The sequence below is a fragment of the Sebastes fasciatus genome, chromosome 13 (genome assembly GCF_043250625.1).
Source record: "Sebastes fasciatus isolate fSebFas1 chromosome 13, fSebFas1.pri, whole genome shotgun sequence".
In the NCBI taxonomy this organism is placed as follows: domain Eukaryota; kingdom Metazoa; phylum Chordata; class Actinopteri; order Perciformes; family Sebastidae; genus Sebastes; species Sebastes fasciatus.
Window position 1 is genome coordinate 33,375,267 of NC_133807.1, and position 21,362 is coordinate 33,396,628.

General features: G+C 39.0%; 1 protein-coding gene across 1 annotated transcript; it reads left to right on the top strand.

The window, feature by feature from the left end:
- Window positions 1-291: 291 nt before the first annotated feature.
- On the top strand, window positions 292-21,177 carry LOC141781342 (calpain-15-like). Its single transcript, XM_074657030.1, has 13 exons — window positions 292-459; window positions 2,356-2,547; window positions 7,245-8,325; window positions 8,870-9,078; window positions 10,110-10,293; window positions 11,333-11,556; window positions 11,633-11,758; window positions 12,702-12,854; window positions 13,025-13,186; window positions 14,446-14,666; window positions 15,637-15,782; window positions 16,794-16,972; window positions 18,278-21,177. Exons 2-13 carry the CDS (start codon window positions 2,384-2,386, stop codon window positions 18,453-18,455), a joined length of 3,027 nt encoding a protein of 1,008 aa, XP_074513131.1. The 5' UTR covers window positions 292-459; window positions 2,356-2,383; the 3' UTR covers window positions 18,456-21,177.
- Window positions 21,178-21,362: the final 185 nt, after the last annotated feature.

A 21,362-nucleotide genomic window follows, 5' to 3' on the forward strand; every position in this document is an offset into this window, starting at 1 on the left:
TTTTGCTTTGTTGTTTTTTGTTTTTTTTAACTCTACTCTTTCTTTTTGTCATTATTATTATTGTTATTTCTTTTATTGGTTTTGTTTTGGTTTTGAATGTTGAGGTTGTTTTCTCTCTAGTGTACTTGATGGGTTTGTCTGTAAGCTCATCGACTTAAAAGTTGGTTTATAGACTGTTGTAATTACAAACAGTGGATTGCATATACAGCCTTGAAAAAAGGGAAAAAATTAAGTATAAAAAAAAATGCAACCATTTGTCATTAGTTTTATTTTGAAGGTCTTGACAGGAAGTGCACTGTATTCCCTGCAGCTTGATGGAGGTGGTGGTGGTGGTGGTGAGAGGAGAGCAGTGGTGACTGTGCACATCAGGGCTTAAATTAAAGAAGATGCATGGAGATCTCAGGCAGCTGGCAGCAATATTCATCTCCTTCTTGCACGGTGTGTCCCCTCTGCAGTCAGGTGAGTCCAACTGTCCTCTGTGCTGCCTCAGTGTCTCAGTGTCCTCATGCTGCGCTGCAGTTTCTCATCCAGCCACCAGCTGTACTGCAGGTGCACCAGGTTACCTAAAGTCTATGTGAACTTCACTATCAGCAGGGAAGCATCTGCATTGAGGCTCAGAGGAATCCTCCTGGTGGTCTTCAAACCACACAGGAGTAGTGGTTCAGTTTGAATCTTTCATGCACTGAATGTTATTCTGTCATTCAGAGACAGATTAAAGATCAAACCAGAAAAAGAAAGAGACAAATGCTTTGAGATGTGATTTTGTTTTATTTTTTATATATAACGATTCAAGAAGTGAATCTTTGATGGAGAACATGTGTCTTCTGATCAGTGTGTTTGTGTCACAACACCTGTGAAGCTGGAGCTCCTGAGGTGATCAGGATGATTTTAAGTCCTTGTTCAAGGACATAAGTGTGGAGTGAGCAGGGAGGCAGCTGACAGCAGTCTGAGCAATGTCACTCACTAATGGAGCTTTAATACATGTGTGTCTCTGCAGGACACTGATGCTGTCAATACTGATTAAGTATAAATATCATGCATTTTAAACTAATCAATATAAAACCTCACTTTGTATGGAGGACGAAACCTGCCAAAATAAAAAATAAATTAATAAATAAATAAATGACTCAATAAATAAATGAATGTCATTAGATGTAGCAAAAATTATAATATAAAAAATATATGTAGCCATTAATTAATTGATCAAATGTGTCATAAATTGATGTTTCTGTTTTAATTTTCTTCTTTATTTATTTATCTTTGTATTAATTTCCTTATTTATTTACCCTTCTGTTAAATTTATTTATGTATTTATTTTAATTAATTAATTTATTTTTACATATATGTATTCATTTTTATATTTATTTTTACATTCATTTATGCATCTATTTTGTATTTGTTTTATATTTACTTTTAAATATATTTATTTATTTATGTATTTATGCATTTATTTTTGCACGATTTCCCCTTTGCATTTCGCCACTTATTTATTTCCACAAACTTATTTATTTCTGTCTTTTTTTCTTCATACATTTCTTATTATGCAAATAAGAAAAAAAATACATAAATAACTGCATAGATTTAAATAAATACAAATAAATGCAAAAATAAATAAATAAAAAATAAATGCAAAAATAAATAAATATATTTAAAAAATAATAAAAAATAATATATAAATAAACAAAAGAGTAAATAAATAAGGGAATTAACACAAAGATAAATAAAGATTTTCAAATAAAACAGAAATATCAATATCATTTATTAAAAGTGTTTCCTCATTGCAGAAAATGAGGAAGGACGCCCACCGGCATTTAAAAAAATATATTATAATTTAATTTATTTATTTTAGAGGGTGACCAGCCCCCCCCCGCCCCAGAAGGTGGCATCCTAAGTGTAAATGTTTGAACTCTATTTTTGTTTTTGCAATTTTGCTAAAAATATAAAATCAGCTTATTGTCACAAAAATAGGACTCCTACAAAACTAAATTAAGGTTACAGAGTCAGTGGGAAGTTGTTTTGACCCTTTGCTCAATGTGCACATTTCTAACATCAGTATGAGTCTTTTCAATTAGAGCTGCAACTAAAGATTAATTTTTATTATTGATCAATCTGCAGATTGTTTTATTAGTCTATAAAATGTCTGAAAATGGTGAAAGAGTCTCACACAGCCCAAGATGACATATACAAATAGCTTATTTTATCTATAAATATTCAGTTTGATATTATATACGACAAAGAAAAGCAGAAGATCCTCATAATGTGAGAAGCTGCAATCAGAGAATATTTGTCGTTTATAAAACTAAAAATGAATCATTTATAAGTAGATGCCGACTCTCCCTCTGCTTCCTCCTTCAGGGCGCTTCCTCCTGAGCCCAGCGGCATCATGGGAGGTTCCACGTCGTCCCTGGCTGACGAAGCGGAGGGTGACGCCGCCCCCTCCCGCGGTGCAGCCCTGCCCCCCTCCCCCATCATGGGATGTCTGAGGAGCAGCCAGAGCTCCTCCATCCCATGGCAGCTTCCCAGACCCAGCAGGCACAGAGAGCGCAGGTAAGAGACCAACCCAGAGAGGAGACACCTACACCTGTCTTCCCAGCAGCCTCTGGGCCAATCAGCAGCCTCTGGGCCAATCAGCAACAAGATATGTGAAAACAACAGTAATCTCATGATTTAGCATTCCATGGTGGTCCTGAAGGGAGATTTAGGATATTTCAGGGTTTCCCAGAGGAACCAGGTGAGAGGAGGAGGAGGTGTGTGCTGCTCTGATTAAATACTGCAAAGTGATCAATCAATTACTGCTGAGCTTCATCTGTTCTCGTTATCAGTGAAGTTACTAGATGGATGTTTAAACGATCTCCTCACTCGTTAGATACGTGATCTTTGTTGTGTCATTTAGCACCACGGATCCCTGAAGCTTAAAGGGACTGTTTGTAACTTTCAGAAATGCTTGTTAACAGCGACACCTGTGGCCGTTAAGTCAACTAAAGTCAGCGTCCTGTTGCTGGCGCTTGTGCTCGCTCTACATAGACATGAAGGAGCATCACTCAACACGGTGAGGAGACACACGTCAGCTAAAAGCACACTATCACTCTATATTATAGCTGCTTGGCAGTAATGTTAGCTGACCAGACCAAGGTCTCTCCATGAATCAATGCTGATCCTAGTGTTGGCTTTTCCCGCCTCAGCCTCCCGACCGCGGCCGGAGGGAACGGGGGAGACGCCGGAGTTTTGGTCGGAGACGATAACGTTTCTCTCTGCGGAGCCCCGTCACTTCACAAGACACGGGAAACCTCTGTTGGTCTGGAGGAGCTGCAGCAGTTATTTCTGCACAAACGTCCACTGAACATTCACTAGATATTCTCAGAGCTAAACTAACTCTTCTGCAGTGTGGAGTGAGCAGCATGCACGTGAGAGGTGGAGAGAGAACGCGCGCGGTGTGTGAGTGAAGGCAGGCAGAGGAGCAGAGACTCCGGCCACATGCCAGCGCGCATGGGATCCCGACCCGTTAGATTTATACGTGTAAAAAGTTACAAACAGTCCCTTTAACAGGCTTAATATTATATTTCATATAAATGATTCAGATAGTGAGTAACACTCTGCTTGTTACACACACCTTCAAACATAGTGTGCTAGAAAAAATTTTTTATTTATACAGTGTATATATATAATATATAAACTCACTCCAACAGAGGCCGTCAGTCTTCTTTTGTCTGTTTGTTAACTCTAGGTGTAAAAATGAATGATCACGATGATTTATTGATGTCATTACGCCACACATTGCACCTTAAATGTGCTGTCTGAATGGAGCGGATGTTTAATTCATATTCTACACTTGTGTGGACGTCCTGGGCTCCAGAATGTGCTCATGAATATTTCATGAATTGTTCGATATAAAAGTAAACCTCAGCCTTCCTGAGTGTCGTTCAAATCTCCACTTATTAATTATTACTGTGTGTCTAATGTGCAGCGTATATATGAAGTCTCCTCTGCTGCCACACTGTCCCGGCCGCCATCAGACTCGGTCGTAGCAGGAGTCAAGTTACTCTCTGACAGGAAATGTAACGTGACCGGGGAAATCCCTGATGACTGGGCTGTAGACGGGAGTCTGGAGAAGCTTTCCAGAGGAAAAATTAACATTTCGTTTGATGCATAAGGATCAAAACGGACCAACAGTGAAAAGACAGTGTTGATGAAGTTTTATAAAACAGGAGATTTTGAAGTCGGATTTAGAAAAAAAAAAAAAAAAAGATCAACTCCAGTGATTTCTAGTCAGAGGCTCGCTTTGAACTTCTCTAAATGTCAGGTGTATTTCACATCACTGTAAAAAATCCCATTGATATCTTCTCACCATCAAACAGGTGGAAGAGAAATAGAAGGATTTAAAATTGAATGCATGTTTTCTGAAGCTAGAACGTATAAGAAAAAATGTTTGACCTTATGAAGAAAGCCAACAATGCTGCGTATTGTAAGACCTGATTTATATATGATAATAATAATAAACTTTATCAATTTATTATCCGGTGACGGCGTCTGTGGTGTGATGACGTTGATTCAATCTTGCAAAGTGAAGCTAGGCGGTTCCTTGACAAAAAAAACACTTTTCCAGAGTTTTTTTCTCGTAAATTTGTGACTTTATAATCTCAGAGAATATTCAAGCAGTTTTTTTCTTGTAAATTTACAACTTTAATCTCCGAGAATGTTAGATTTTTTTCTTGTAAATTTGTGAGTTTTTTCTCAGCATGTTCGTAATTTTTAATCTTTTTAATTTTTTGTTTTAATTGTGTTTTACAGGAAATAATGAAAGTAACCTGGTAAATTGCAATGGAATAAGCTATCAATTTAAATCGAAAATATGATCAAATAAAATATAGTCAGAAAGATAAAATAGAAAAGGTAAAATACACATTTCTGTAGCAAAAGTAGAAAAGTATTTCAGCTCCATTCATTAACACCACTCGATTATCTTTTAGGTACAGATTAACTATAAAAACAGCTTCAGTAAATGTATGAAATACATTAAATTTACACATGTTCGGAGTATGGATAAATAAATAAATATGCCATTAACAGTGGCAGAAATAATATTAAAAATAAATGTAGCCATTAATTCATTGATAAAATATGATTTCTTATTTATTTATTCACCTTTTTATTAATTCCCTTATTTATTTACTCTTTTGTTTAATTTTCCACTTTTATTTATTTCTGCATTTATTTGTATGCATTTTTAAATTTATTTATTAATTTTTGCATTTATTTTAATTTTTTTATTTATTTATTTTATATTTACTTTTAAATGTATGTATTTATTTATTTGTTTAAGCATTTATTTATTTATTTATGCATTTTCCCTTAGAATTTCACCCCTTATTTATTTCCCCAAACTTATTTATTTATCTCTGTATTCTTTTTTTATACATTTCTTCATGTATTTCTGCTTCATTATGCAAATGAGGGGGTGTTGCTTTCATGTTGTGTCTTAGTAATCGAACTCAGAAAGTGCAGAGCAGGTATCGTCAGTCATTTATTTATTTATTTATTCTTATTTTTATTTTGGCATATTGGAGACAAACACCAGCTAATGTGAATACCAGTTATTTTTTACAAAATGAAACTATGATTAGGTGTTGTTTGAGTGTATTTTGTAAAAACCTCCCGTACAGTAACAAAGTATATCTGCTTCATTAATATCCACCACTGTTTAGAAGAACTAGCTGAGCTCTGCGTCACACACACACCTGCATCTCAGCGACAGTTTGCTCCGCAGTAACCCGTCCGGGTCGGCCTGTGCTGGAAGTTTCCGGCTCGATGCCAAAGCTACAGCTAGAAAAATGTGGGCCAACCTCCACACAGACGTCCCACCGGCTCCTGCAGCCTGAATCTCTCCCTGGATGCCACCGCACAGATAATCTGGGTCTGTTTTACCGCCTGAGCACAACGAGGAACATAAATCTTAGATGTTTTTCTACCAGATTCAGTGTAAAGTGATCTTAGTGGTGGTGAAACGGCTGGAATGTAACACAAAATCATAAATATTATATATCAGTGTCTGCGAGGGGACAGTTTATGTTGTTATCGTAGTGCAGCTTCTTGTTTCATTTCCATATTCATGAATTTTAATTTTCTCCTCCGAGCCACGACAGCGTACAGAAAAATGTTAATGCACACATTTATATTTGGATTTTCCCCCCCTCGTCTTCTCGGCTTCCTTCTCTCCCCTCGAGATTCTACAGTTACATAAAACCAGAAGACATTTATCATATTTCTCTCATTATACTCTTTATCAGCAGGTATTTCTGTTGGTTATTATATTAGTGAGTTTTACCATAATGTCATGCCCCAAACTGGAACCAAACATCCCTGAATGATGCTCAAAGCTTTAGTATCTTTTAGGAAACTATTTCAGGATGACAAAACATCAATAAACTCATTATTTACTGATCAGTTGTGTAATCAATTAAAGCAAAATACCTTATATTCATCAGGTATGAGAGGGATGGCAGTACAGTCACAGCAGCACAGAGACAAACTAAGAGTTAAAATCAAATCAAGAACTATGAATGAAGAAAATAAAATAGAAAGACAAGTTTAAAAGAAGATATATACTGTACAATATATAAGTTAGGACGAGGATATGCAAGAACTATGCAAACCTGTGTCAACTAATTATAATATGTATAAAGGTATAATGGCACATTCACACCGAGAGCGAAGTGAACTTTTTGCGCGGCGCGATTACGTACAAAGTCAATGTAAAGATACTTCATATCTGTACAGAGAGCGGACCAAACTCTGTGTAGAAACCACAGACTCTCTGTGGTAGAAACAACAACGTCTCTAGATGACGTCATGTTGAGTGTTGATGGAGCAGCTGCACAACCTGGCTCTGATCCATCCAGACTCCATTCAGAAAACAAGCATTTTAAAAGTTGTCTGCTTGTCGTCATGGTAACAGACCTGACAAAGCATGAATTCAGACTTTTTACTAATCGGCATCATTATGTAGTTATTTCAGCATCATTTTGATCCGTTTATTGATATTAAATCACAGCACAATCTGTTTATTTTGAGTTCATTCCGCAGTAGAGACGTGAGGCTGCTAGATACAGTCAGTGTATGTGAATACAGCTCGCCGCCGGGTGACGTTATGAACCCAGACACGACAGCGTTTGGTTTTCTGACATATCTGGGACTTCAACATGTACAAAGCAGCAACAGTGGTTAACAGTGTAGTGTTTTCTCTGCAGTTTCTCCTCTGGGTCGATGCCCATGCAGAGGAGCCAGTGGGCTTGTGGCTGTTGCACTTTCCTCAACGCAGCCGGCGCTCCCCGCTGCTCCATCTGTGAAGCCCCTCGGCGGAGACCCGACACCCGGTGGATGTGGCAGGGGGCCAGCAGGGAGGATGGTCGCTGGTCCTGTCCTCGCTGCACGCTGGCCAACCCCGCCGACAGCCTGGCCTGCTCTCTGTGTAGCTACGCCGCCGGAGCGCCGGACCGACCCCGGGGCCCCTCCGAGGACCAGCCGCGGCCTCAGCGCTCCAGCAGCTATTCCGGGCCCCTGAGGCCCCCGGACGCCGTTATAAACAGCCTGGTTTGGGAGTGTTTGAGGTGCACTCTGCAGAACACCCCTACCTCCATGTCCTGCTCTGCTTGTGGCGGACCACGCAAACTGTCTCTCCCACAGATCCCCACCGCCGCCTTGCTCATGCCTGAAGGTCAAACAGGAGAAGAACAGCCAGAGCCTGCAGCGGGGGTGCTGTCCCTTTCCATATCAACCAGAGGCGAGTGTTTACCGGTGGAGGCCTCACATCCACACACAAACTCCTCAGTGCTCAGTGGAGCGTCTTCAAGTCTCAGTGGAGCGTCCTCAGGTCATAATCCTCTTCCCTGCAGCCGCAGAGAGGTGCCACCTCCAGAAGGTTGCCTCACTCAAACTCACAACTTAAGTCCTTCTCCGTCAACGCTCACGGTTTCACACCTCTCCGCCCAACCGGAGGTGCTGCCCAGCAGGCGGCTCAGCATCCTGAATGAGGAGATGTCACCGATGTCACCGCTGTCACCTGCGCCGGACGCCTCTTCGTTGTTCCCACCGTGCGTCGTCCCCACCGTTAACAGGAAGGAGGAGTGGGCCTGTCCGGCGTGCACTCTCATTAACGAGGTGAAAGCCAAACACTGCCTGGCCTGCCACACTCCTCAGCAGCACGTCGCCCAGCTCAGACCAGCTGGGTCCCCGAAGAGGAAGGAGAGCATGCTGGTGGAGGCGCTGCGACAGAGTGATGAAGGAGAGGCCACAGAGCTGTGGGAGAACATCGTCAGCTTCTGCAGAGAGGTTTGCTTCTTCTTCTTCCTTCAGACCATGTTTGACCATAAAATCTGTTACATATTTTTCGCAAATTTTTTGAACATTTTTCACATTTTTTTGGACCATTTTTTCACACAGTCTTCACATATATCTTGGATATTTTTCACATATTTTTTGCACATTTGTTGAACATTTTTCACATATTTTTTGCACATTGTTTGGACATGTTTAACATATTTTTCATGTATATTTTGGACATTTTTCATACATTTATCACATATTTGTCGCACATTTGTTGAACATTTTTCACATATTTTTGCACCATTTTTTCACACAGTTTTCACATATATCTTGGATATTTTGAACATTTTTCACATATTTTTCATATATTGTTTGGACATGTTTAACATATTTTTCATGTATATTTTGGACATTTTTCACACACGTCTCTGACTTTATTCTGTCATTTTTCACACGTTTTTCCACATATTTTTCACATTGACCATAAAGTCTGTGCACCACACTTGAGGTTGAGTTGTTTCTGTGTTCTATTTGATTGGCTCGTTCCCAGAACGCCGTGACGTTTGTGGACGACAGCTTCCCTCCCGGTCCGAAGTCCGTGGGCTTCCCGGCGGACGACAGCGTCCAGCATCGGGTCAGGAAGTGGCTTCGTCCTCAAGAAATCAACTGCTGCAACTTGAGAGACCGCGCGGTGAAGTGGTCCGTTTTCCGCACTCTTCGTCCATCCGACATCCTGCAGGGACTTCTGGGTAACTGCTGGTGAGCCCACTGTTACTGCTGAATCCACTCATACGGCCCTGCACATGCACAAAAACACAAAAACAGATGTGGCCCAAACGTATTGTTATTTTTTTTTTACACTTTCTTTATTCGGTTTTCAAGAAGCATAAACGATATATAACTATAATTATTTTTACAATTTAATGATTATTATAATATAACTAATTCACTCCGCTGACCCAGTTTGTATGTTCAAGATCATTATTAAAAGGACCCCATACTTTTAAATAGTTACTGTTTTCTCTGAATAGAAGAGGTAATTATTTCTAAGGATATACCTTCTATGGAGTCATAGGAGTGCCATAACAAATAATAAATCTGTAAAAGAATAAGAAAATAAATGTGGAAATATAAAGAGGGATAAATAAAATAAAAAAATAAGTAAATAAAAACATGTAGAAATATAAAGAGAAATAACTAAAAAAATAAATAATTAATTAAAAAAATGTGGAAATAGCAACAGGGAAAAACAAAAGCAATAAGGAAAATAATAAGGAAAAGTTATGGGATAAAAATGAATTAATTACATTATAAAAAATAAATTAATTTAAAAATAAGAAAATATTTATACAGAAAAAATAAGATTAATTTATATGCAAAATAAATAAATAAATATATATATTTACACAATATGGAAAATGTTCCCTTGGATTGTCCACATTTATTTATCTTTTCTGGAGTGATATACGTGCTCATCAGCCAATAGATGTGACCCAAATTAACACAAGAAACCAAAAACATCTATCAGCTGTCAGTTGTTGTTTTATGGCCTGAAACTCTACAAACATGTTGGAAATAAGGAAAATATTGACCGTCAAAAGTGCTTCTCACAGGAATAATAATCTGTATTTAAATGCTATTCTAACAGCATATTATTCTGCCTACTTTAATACCGTCTTCACAGAGATTGTGCACTAAAAGTCATCAGACACTCCCGTCAGTCGGCTGTAACGGTGCTCTGAGAGGCCTGCAGCTGGATCCGTTATTCAGTGTGTCTGCATGTTCCTCAGGTTCCTGAGTGCCTTGGCTGTTCTGGCTGAACGTCCCGAGCTGGTGGAGAAAGTGATGGTGACGCGCTCGCTGTGTGCAGAAGGAGCCTATCAGGTGCGTCTGTGCAAAGACGGCTCGTGGACCACCGTGCTGGTGGACGACATGCTGCCGTGTGACGATAACGGACACCTCCTCTTCTCTCAGGTGAAACGTTCGACTCTAAACACTCAACTCAACTGTTTGTGTATCAAACGGAACTAAATATGTTGATTTAAGTCTTTGCGTTGCACAGTTTTCATAGTAAATCTGGTCCTCAGTGTTCCCATTTTAATTAACACAATGGTTTTAACAGTGTCGCTGTCGTAGGTTTCATAAGCAGTCAGCTTTTCTGATTCACACATTTTTACACATATTTTGAAAATGTTTCTGAAACATTTTTCACATATATTTTAGATATTTTTCACAAATCTTTGTCACATCTTCTACATATTTTTCATTCATTTTTCACACCTTTATTTTACATATTTTTCATGTGTATTTTGGAAATTTTTTAACACATTTTTCTGGAATTTTTCACATATATTTTGGACATTTTTCACATGTTTTCGGACATTTCTCACATATTTTTCACACATTTTTTTTTACAATTCTCACATATATATTTTGGACATTTTTCACACATTTTTCGGACATTTCTTTTTTAAATTTTTTTTACATATTTTTCACACATTTTTTACATATTTCGTTTTTCACATATATTTGGGATATTTTTCACACATTTTTCATATATATTCTGGACATTTTTCATGTATTTTTCACAGATATTTTGGATATTTTACACACATTTTTCACATATTTTTTGGACATTTCTCACATATTTTTTCCGACATTTAGTAACACATTTTTCACATGTATTTTTGATATTTTCTATATTTATTTATTTTTTGGCAGGTTCTGTCCTCCATAGATGTTGACCGTCTGCCTGATTCCATGTGAATGCAGCATTAGGGACATCATTTCAACCTTACATTTCAAGTTTATTTCTAAGTATCTATATATTTATTTATTACAAAAAACAAATGAATAAAACGGATGATTCCTCGTTGGTCAGGCGGGGTCGGGGGGTCCGATAGCGACCCTCTTAATGTGCGGGGTTGATGTTGCTCTGCTGACCACCAGATGTGATTTTGAAGCTGCGGTACAGGACATAATTCATCCTTTCTTTCTCGCCTTCTTTCTCCAGGCCCAGCGGAAGCAGCTCTGGGTGGCTCTGATTGAGAAAGCGCTGGCCAAGCTCCACGGCTCCTACTTTGCTTTGCAGGCAGGTCGTGCTATCGAGGGCCTGTCCACGCTGACCGGGGCCCCCTGCGAGTCGCTGGCCCTCCAGGTCAGCACCACCAACCCCAAGGAGGAGCCCATCGACACTGACCTCATCTGGGCCAAAATGCTGAGCTCCAAAGAAGCAGGGTGAGCGTCAGCGAACGGCTCTGAAAAGACTTTTCTGTCAGAAAATGAATCCTAACTCTTTTTATTGTGCCGCTAGTTTCCTGATGGGGGCGTCTTGTGGAGGTGGTAACATGAAGGTGGATGACTCGGAGTACGAGTCCCTGGGTTTACGTCCAAGACACGCTTACTCTGTCCTCGATGTGAGGGACGTAGACGGTCACAGGTGAGGACTCGAGTGTACAGGTAGATTAAGTGAGTCCATATCTAGAATCCCAAAATACAGCTGAGGACAGGGTTATAACGTGACAGGGAAGCAGCATGCTCAGGCTTTTTTCACACATTTTTTAGGACATTTTTCCATCTATATTGGACATTTTGTCATACATTTTTCGGAAAGTTTTTCGGAAATTTCTCAAAGATTTTTTGGACATGTTTCACACATTTCTAGTATATTTCTCACATACTTTTCCGACATTTTTCACTTATTTTTTTGACATTTTTTACACATTTTTCACACAATTTTCATATGTATCCTGGATATTTTTCACATATTTTTTCGGTTATTTCTAACATATTTTTCTGACATTTTTCACACATTTCTGACATTTTACAATCATTTTTCTATTTTTTTTACATATTTTTCATGTATATTTTGGACATTTTTCACACACATTTCTGACATTTTTTTTTTTTTAAATCTGACATTTTTCCACATTTCTCCCATTTTTCGGACGTTTTTCCACATATTTTTTTTCAGAAATGTTTTACACATTCCTCTGGATTTAGTAAAGTCACACTATTTGTAATGGGTCAGTTTTGCGTGGAAAAATTCTGCCTCTGCACTACGTTTAGCGTAAACATGCATGTGATTTACATGAGCCACAAGGAAGACTGTGATGGGAAAACAAACACACGAGTCTACCTTTTTATATTTGCATAAAAACAAATGACATAGGTAAAGAGTCGCTCCACAAAATCTGAAAATATTTCCCCCAAATCTGAAACCTGTTAAATGCAGAGTGGAACTAACAGGGATCATTCTGTAACACATAACTTCTTGGTAACATTCGTACACCTTCAGTCCTTTCTGGCTCGTTCATGCGGTATTTTTTTAGATTTAATTGTTATAAAACAGCGTCTAACATCTACCTGTGTTTTGTTTTAAGGTTACTGCAGCTGAGGAACCCGTGGGGCCGCTTCTCCTGGACCGGACCCTGGGCGGACGACTGGCCAAGCTGGCCTGCACACCTGAAGAGGGAGCTGTGTGCCCAGCGAGCCGAAGACGGCCTGTTCTGGATGGACTTCTGGGACTTCATCAGGTAGATCAGGAGTTAACAAAGGCTGCACTTTTTTACTACGTTGTGATCTCTTAAACTCTGTTCATATATTTTACATATATATTCTGATTGCTTACTTGGTCATAAAAAGCATGAATGAAATAACGTAACGTGTTGACACATGTCTGTGAGTGTGTGTTTGACCCTGGCAGGTACTTTGACTCAGTGGATATCTGTAAGATTCATTCCGACTGGCAGGAGGTCCGAGCGCCGGGCGTTTTCCCCCGAGGAGCCGACGTGCCGGTGACGGTGGTGTCCATCACCGTGCTGGAGAGAACGGCCATGGAGCTGGCTTTATTCCAGCAGGGCAGCAGGTAGTACAACGCTAAACTGTCACTTCACGTCTGAGATATACGTTCACATTAGAGGTGAGGACGTGCAGACAACAAGAACTGTGATTGGTCAGTTTGGGCTCCTTCCTCTACGAGTTTCTGGTGTTGGTGGAGATTATTCAGAGTGAAGCGACAACATGACGTTGCGGTATCTTCTCCTTTTAATACTCCCGTTGAATACCGGGTTTCAGTAACCATCCCTAAATTACATTCTTCTTAATCATCGATGTGTTTATCGCGCATTTTGAAAACTTTTCTTAACCGACCCTCGTTAACCGATTATTAACCGTAAACCAACAAGATTTTTTGCCTCGCATGCTCTGCTTTTCTTGTCAATGTGTGAAACCCAAAGTGTTTCCATCCTTTACTGGATGTGTAGTGTTTACCACGCTGGATTTAACATGGGAGGGTGCAGGTCGTATCCACGCTGACCCTCTAACGTTTTAGACTCTCTGAGGTTTGTTTTGGTTGACGGATACGGAACGGTTATGACGTCACGTTACTCAGACTACAACAATAATACACTGTAAAAAAAAAAAAGGTGTAAAATAACGGAAATTTTCCGGCCGCAGGGGCGCCAGAAAATGTCTGTTAAAAAACTGAAAAATACTGTCCGTTAATTAACATAAATAAACTGTAAAAAAAACAAAACAGTAATTATCTTTCTATAATTAGCCTTTATTACTGTAATTTTACAAGAAATATTTTACTTTTAACATATATTTATTGTTAGAATAGAGTAATACACCATAAATCTAAGACCATTTACATATAAATCACAAATGAAACATGGAATTTTACGTTGCAAAAGCCCAAATTTACATTAACTCAGAAGTTTTGCAAAAAAAATCTGTATTTTTACAAGAAATATTTTTAGAATTCCATGAAATCCTTTTCTTCTAACATAAATTAATTGTTAAAATAGAATCATAAACATCTAAAAAACTGAATAATTATCTTTAAAAATGATCAAGAAAAGCTTAAATACAGATAATTACGATTGTGATTACAAAAAATACTCTTTAGTGAAATCACATGCAAAAGAATCTGCGAGTCATATTTGATTAATTGTTGAATCAGACACTTAAATCATATTTGGTGTCATATTTAAACAGTATGAGTCAGAAAGTCGTCCGTTACGTCAGCCATAACGCAGATATACAGTATGTGAAGCAATAAAAGAATTAAAGGTGGCTGCTCCATGCTTAAACTGAACTTGTCTCCGTCTCCTGTGTCCTCAGGCGATGGGACACGGCAGAGAGCCACCTGCTGGATCTGTGCGTGTTGTTGTTTCGTGTTTCCTACGACAGCTCGGGGACGCCGACGCTCGGCCGTCTGCTGGCTCACAGCCGCCGCTCCGTGAGGAGGTTTGTGGGCTGCGACGTCATGCTGGAGCCGGGAGAATACGCCGTGCTCTGCTGCGCCTTCAACCACTGGCACAGCGCCGGCACGGACGGGACGGGTGAGACCGCCAACATCGGCCCGGTTTACTCTCTTTACCTGATACATACTTATTCAAAACTGACTCGAAATAACACGCACATTTCTTTTTAACAAAGTTCACCACTCGTCTCATACACTTAAAACGTTACAAACAGTCCCTTTAAACTAACTGCTGAGCATCAGACTGCTTCTTTTACTTACTTTTACATCTTCAATTCAAAATAAGCTCAATTATAAATCAAAATGAACGCAGTGGATGCACGGCCTCGCTGGCAAAGTTAACTTATTATTAGTAATCAAAGAGAAAACTAATAAAGTTAATGTTAAATAAATGACAATTAATACTGTTTTAAGTTTTCTTTATTTTTCTTTATTTTTTTTTTCTTTATTTTTTTTATCAGTATTGGTTATTAATAATAATGATAATAATAATAAGTTAACTTTTCCAGCAAGGCCATTTAGGCGACTGAATTAATTTTGATTAATAAATTGTTGGATTTATTTTAATTGAAGAGATAAAAGTAAGTAAAAGAATCGGTCTGTTGCTTCACAAAAGATGAAAAAATAAATAAGAAATAGGAACATTAAAATTATAATTACATAACATAACAGAAAGGATTAAAAAAGGAAACAAATCAAAGAGAAAACTTATAAAAATTAATGTTAAATAAATGACAATTAGTGCTGTTTTTTCGGACATATGTCAGACTTTTTTCCTGCCTTTCTTCTGCTCTTTTGTTGTGTTTTTTCTCTGAATATTACCCGTCTCCCCTGGCTCTGTACATTTTATTTTTTTTATTTTTTTTTTTTACCTACAACAGTCCGAATAACATACATCTTGCTTCAGATAACTTTTATATTTTGTTTGAACATTAGGAATAAAAAATAATGATTTTTATTTTCGTCTCTCTTTTCGTCTGAAGTCCAAAATGTCACTTTAATTTCACATAATTTAAATCTGTTAATAAGCCGCCGTTGTGTCTTTTCAGCGAACTGCGGCCGATCAGAGGTGCCTGGTTACATGCTGGCGGTCTACAGCTCCAGACTGGTGATGGTGGAGCAGGTAACCGCCTCCAAAACCATCATCGCCGACGCCGTCATCCAGCTGACAGAAACTAAAGGAGAGAGACACGAGGTAACGGCGCCGCACTCACTCAGTACTCGTCGTATTTAGTCAAAGTGTTCCTTTATGTGTTGAGAAAGTCCGCCACCTTCTTAAAGGGACTCTTTGTAAACTTTCAGAAATGTCTTGTTAACAGCGACACCTGTGGTCGTTAAGTAAACGAAAGTCAGCGTCAGGATCGCGCTTGTGCTCGCTCTACATAGACATGAAGGAGCATCACTCAACACAGTGAGGAGACACACGTCAGCTAAAAGCACAATATCACTCTATATCTCAGCTGCTTGGCAGTAATGTTAGCTGACCAGACCAAGGTCTCTCCATGAATCAATGCTGATCCTAGTGTTGGCTTTTCCTGCTTCAGCCTCCCGACCGCGGCCGGAGGGAACGGGGGAGACGCCGGAGTTTTGGTCGGAGACGATAAGGTTTCTCTCTGCGGAGCCCCGTCACTTCACAAGACACGGGAAACCTCTGTTGGTCTGGAGGAGCTGCAGCAGTTATTTCTGCACAAACGTCCACTGAACATTCACTAGATATTCTCAGAGCTAAACTAACTCTTCTGCAGTGTGGAGTGAGCAGCATGCACGTGAGAGGTGGTGTGGGTACGAGCGCAGTGCGTGAGTGAAGACAAGCAGAGGAGCGGTCTGAACAACGTAGCCACATGCCAGCGCGCATGGGATCCCGACCCGGTAGATTTATACGTGTAAAAAGTTACAAACAGTCCCTTTAACAGGCCTAATATCATATTTCATAAAAATGATTCAGATAGTAAGTAACACTCTGCTTGTTACACACACCTTTAAACACAGTGTCACAGTGTCAGTGTGTATATATACTGTATAAATATATAATATATAAACTCAGGCCAACAGAGGCCGTCAGTCTTCTCTTGTCTGTTTGTTAACTCTAGGTGTAAAAATGAGTGATCACGATGATTTATTGATGTCAGTCCCTTTAAGCTAAAACACTCTTTAAAAAGACTGCTATTTGTACTTTTCCTTCTATAAAGTATGTGGTGATCCACAGGGTCGAGAGGGGATGACCTGTTACTACCTGACCCACGGCTGGGCCGGGCTCATCGTCATGGTGGAGAACAGACACCCGAGACATCACCTCCACGTGTCATGTGACTGCAGCGACAGCTTCAACGTGGTGTCGACGCGCAGCAGCCTCAGAACCATCGACAGCATCCCTCCTCTGCACAGGTTCACTGCAGCACTCAACACCGCTGACACCAACAGCCCAGAATCTCAACACATTTGTGATATAAATAAACATGCTGTCACTTTCTGAATCTATTTTATGTCAACCCTCTGAGACCCGACTTCACTGTCTTTCAGAGGCTCTAGCAGGTTCAGTTTTAAAGCTAGAGTGAAGACACAGATATCATATGAAAAGCTAGAAAACCTAAAGAATCTATCAGTACCAATCATGTCATACTAGCTTGTCGGGAAGGAGGTTAAATAACGCTCCAAACTTGCGCTAAATTTTGAGAGAGAAAGGGGTCCCTTGACCTCTGACCTATAGATATGTGAGTGTCAGTTATAGTCAGTGTAAACCCCAACAACACCTCTCCGGAAAATTTATGAGAAATGTGTGAAAAATGTCCAAAATATACATGAAAAATATGTAAAAAAATTGTGAAAAATGTCAGAATAATGTCAGAAACGTGTGAAAAAATGTCCAAAAAATATGTGAAAAATGAGCGAGAAATGTGTGAAAAAAATCCAAAATCTAGGTGAAAAATGCCAGAAAAATGACGTAAAAATATGTGAAACATGTCCGAAAAAAATATTTGAGAAATTTCTGAAAAACTTTCAAAAAATTGGGTGAAAAATGTCCAAATTATAGATGAAAAATGTTTGAATATATCAGAATAATGTCAGACATGTGTGTGAACTTGTCAAAAATATAGGTGAAAAATAGTGTGGAAATGGTTTCTATGGGGACCCACGAGTCTCCCGTTACAGACACGTGTGTCTCAGATGCAGTGACACCAAATGGAGTGTTTTTTGAAAGGTGAAAGTGATGTTGGAGACAACTCTGCACCAGTAAAAACTCCAAAGGAAATATGACCCTGAATAGTTTGGATTCATAATGGCAGGCAGTGATGGTTGAGGGTAAGCTGAATATTTATGTGGATCATTACAGCCGACAGTGGCGTCACACGTTTTTATAGTCCAGTCTGTCATTTCTTCCGGAAGGTGGTCCTCGGAAATTGGATTGCACAGCTCTGTAAAGTTTCTATTTTCACTTCTGCTGCGACGATCATGAGGTGAACGCTAGAAATACAGCATTCACGTTACAAAGTCATCCACCAGGAACGTGCATTTGCATGTATTTGATTGGCCAAAGGAGCATTTCCCGCCTGGGGCAGTGAGTAATAGTAAATCCAGATAAACTTGTATTTGAACTACATGAATATGTTTTTTTTGTATTGAACTTCTGAATTATTATATTAAGACGATGAAGATGTATTGGATGTGACGGAGGCTTCACTTCTCTCTCAGACAGGTGCTCGTGGTTTTGTCTCAGCTGGAGGGAAACGCCGGGTTCTCCATCACACACCGGCTGGCTCACCGTAAGGCCGTCCAGGCTTCTCTGGGGAACTGGAGTCCCTCGAAGGCGACACACAGTCCGGCTCTGAGCCCGGAGACGGCAGGTCTGCATCGGCCCCGACCCCTCTGACTCTGAGATCAAAAGATCTGTTTCACACGCTACATATGAGATCTCAACACGGAGGAGCGGTCCAACACTTGTTGGGAGTTGTGCTTGTTCGTCTCATTTGTACGACGACGTATTAACGCCATTGTAAGTAAATAAAAACAATAATAATTACGGAGCTTGGAAAAGGGGGGTAATAGTCAGAGAAAAACTCTGAATTTTAACATTTAATTTAGTTTTCACAACAGGGTCATACATTCAATAGCCTTAACGTTACATCCGTGAAATTGTCAAGAGTAATTCTAAAATAAAAAATCTGAATTTATGAGAAAAAAAACTTGGATATTCTCTGATTTTATAAAACCAGAAATTTGTGAGAAAAAAACAAAAAGATTCTGCAAAACCGTCTGAATGTCGTTGCTCCTAAAGTCGTGTTATTATGTTAAGGATGGCCTCTGAGACGAGGAGAAGGTCCTGAAAGATACATATACGCGTTTTGTTTCATGTTCTTTTAGTTTTAGTTCATTTTACAACTTTTAGGACATCATGATTTAAATGAGGGATATTTAAGTGTTCCTACTGGGAAGTTGATTTACCTAAAAAAAAAAAAGATTCTCTGATTTACAGACGTCTCTTTATACTTCCATGGACACAGACTCATTGGCAGTTTCAGTCCAAAATGGCGGCGCTGTGCTAGCTCTCTCTCTCTCTTATATACTTATCTCACGCACACTAACTCAGAGAATATCCAAGTTTTTTCTCGTAAATTCTGAGTTTTTTCTTTTAATATTCCCCCCGTCCCCCTGCTCTGTAATTTTTTTAACCTACAATGGCGCTCCTACGCCGTCGTACATTTGACTGTTGATGGAAAACAGGCACGTTTCCCTTAAATGTTGGATTATTTTGCAAAGACACCGAGTGCTGTTTCATCTCTACGAACATGTTTAAGAGTCAGAGCTCCTCTGAGACAGAAATAAACCTCAACGGAACAGAACAAAAAGAGCCATACAGCTATTTATGGCTACGTTATGTTTAAACAGTAAAGACAATAGAGAGGTGGAGCAACATCTTTCCACTTTATTTCATCAACATTGTTGGAAGAAATTCAGGTATTAGTTTATTCTTTTAAATGTTAATTTTGCCAATAAAAAAAAGCACTTCCTAGATATTATTCGTCAAAGTATTTAGAAAAAGTTTCACTCTGAAACAAATCAGCAAATTGAACTCAACGATACTGAAGGTGAACACCGGTTATTTACTTATTCAGAGAATCCAGAATCAGAAGTACGTGAACGCTACGACATACGACAGACGTCTCTTTATATATCCATGGACTCATTGGTGGTTTTCAATCCAAAATGGCGGCAGAGCTACCGCAGCGGCTGTTGTCAAAAAAAGCATCAGAGTTTCGTCTCTTTGCTTCTAAACTCTTTGATAAAACTAAAATAAGAATAATGTCCTGAAACTACAGAACAGCTGAGCGATCTACATATCGTATCTATCCATCACTGGATTAGAGAAATAAATGTAGTTTACAGGCCAGCTGGTTGGTTCCCTCCTCTGCGCTGCCTGTTAATTCTGTATTTTATAACTATAACGCTCACAGTTCCAGTAAGATCCCTAAACGAGACTTAATCAGCATTGATACGGGACATTGATGCTTATAATCTGTAGTAAAAACGTCCTGTTTGCTTTGTAATCTGGGTGTAAATTGACGCCGTAAATCCAAAAAGTGAGATTTCTGTCTTCAGAGCAGCTCTGGCCTCCGACAGCAGACGTTGCACATTCCTCCACAAAAAGACATTTAGAAACTGATCTTATTAGTGAACACACATGATGCACTTTATATTTCATAAACACATTTCAGATCACAGGTTGGTCTTCAGGTCCAAACTGTCTTAATTGCACTGGTGATAGACGATTAGAAGTTATTATTAACTTTAGTTAGTTGTGTCTGAACTAGCTGCCAAGAATATTCACAGTAATAAAAAAACGCCGACGCTGAAGTCAGCTCCTGATTCAGCAGCTAAGGGGAAAGTTAAGGGGAAAATGAACTCACATTAATGGGCATCCGTTTTTTTCCACCTGTTACTGATGTGAAAGCATGTTAGACATTTTAGGTAAAGCCTCGACGCCGTCTGAAACCCACTTTCAAGAGATTACACTGCTTTTTTCACATCTAAACCACATTGGGCCAGGTCCAGATCAAAAACCAGTACACCTAGACTGGTCAAATCTGGACTAGATTATCCCAGAGAAACCAGAGACTCTTTAAGACACAGTTTCAGATTTATGAAACCTTCATTGTATTTGTAAAAATGCAACAAAAAAAAAGGGAGATTACACTGCTTTTTTCACACCTAGACCACACTGGACCAGGTCCTGTTTCCCTTAACTTCCCCCTTAACTGCGAGCCGGATTCTACCCTCAGCGTCGTGAACAAACATGGTGTTTATTCTCCTCAGTATTTCTCAGTCTTGTTCCTTAATGTAGGATGTTTAAATAAAGTTTTAGAGTGGAGACTGGCTGTGTGAAAGCATTAGCACTTTATGAACTTTAAACTATGCTGGATTCTCGTGTTTTACTTTTAAAGGGTTTTAAAAAGTTGCACAGCGGAGAAAAATATTTTGTGCTTATTAATCCAAAACGTCATCATTATTGTTAGAGACATAAACATATAAACTATGCAAAAATGTTTGAAAGCTGGTTATGATGCTTCGTCAATTAAAACATGTATAGCTCTTTATCTTTGACGTATCTGTTATATTTGTGTATGTATTTTATTGTGTTTTATTTATTTATAACAATACAAAAAGTCAGAGGACAATTGTCTCATTTATTTATGTTGAAACAAACTTTTATTTTTATTTATTTATTTATTTATAACATTACAAAAAGACATAGGACAATTGTCTTATTTATTTATGTTGA